Genomic DNA, 640 nt, shown 5'->3' with positions numbered 1-640 from the left:
ATGTGTTGCAACTACTACAGAAACTCTTGTGGGGGCTGCGGATATGGCTCTGGCTGGAGTTCCGGCTGTGGATATGGTTGTGGCTATGGCTGTGGATACGGCTCTGGCTGTAGATATGGCTCTGGCTATGGAACTGGCTGTGGATACGGCTCTGGCTGTGGATATGGCTGTGGATATTGCTCTGGATATGGATTTGGCTCTCGTTATGGCTGTGGATACAGCTCTAGCTTCTGTGGCTACCGACCACTTTGCTACAGAAGATGCTATTCCTCTTGCTACTAATTATCACTACAGGTCATCCTTGGCTTTGCAATGGCTGTGGATATGGCTCTGGCTGTAGATATGGCTCTGGCTATGGAACTGGCTGTGGCTATGGCTGTGGATACGGCTCTGACTGTAGATATGGCTCTGGCTATGGAACTGGCTGTGGCTATGGCTGTGGATACGGCTCTGGCTGTGGATATGGCTCTGGATATGGATTTGGCTCTCATTATGGCTGTGGATACAGCTCTAGCTGCTGTGGCTACCGACCACTTTGCTACAGAAGACGCTATTCCTCTTGCTACTAATCATCACTATAGGTCATCCTTGGCTTTGCAATGACCTCTCCAAGGTCAAGTTCAATTGAAATCTCCCCTAC

General features: G+C 49.8%; 1 protein-coding gene across 1 annotated transcript; it reads left to right on the top strand.

The window, feature by feature from the left end:
- On the top strand, positions 1-282 carry LOC745775 (keratin-associated protein 21-2). The gene has a single exon (XM_003949150.3). The coding sequence runs from the start codon at positions 1-3 to the stop codon at positions 280-282; it is 282 nt and encodes a 93-aa protein (XP_003949199.3).
- Positions 283-640: the final 358 nt, after the last annotated feature.

This window comes from Pan troglodytes, chromosome 22 (genome assembly GCF_028858775.2).
Source record: "Pan troglodytes isolate AG18354 chromosome 22, NHGRI_mPanTro3-v2.0_pri, whole genome shotgun sequence".
Lineage (NCBI taxonomy): Eukaryota > Metazoa > Chordata > Mammalia > Primates > Hominidae > Pan > Pan troglodytes.
The sequence above is the reverse complement of the archived record's forward strand: the minus strand, read 5'-3'. Positions and strand labels throughout refer to the sequence as shown.

Excerpts from the sequence above, each read along its gene's own strand:
- LOC745775 (XM_003949150.3), top strand. The coding sequence starts at position 1 with ATGTGTTGCAACTACTACAGAAACTCTTGTGGGGGCTGCGGATATGGC.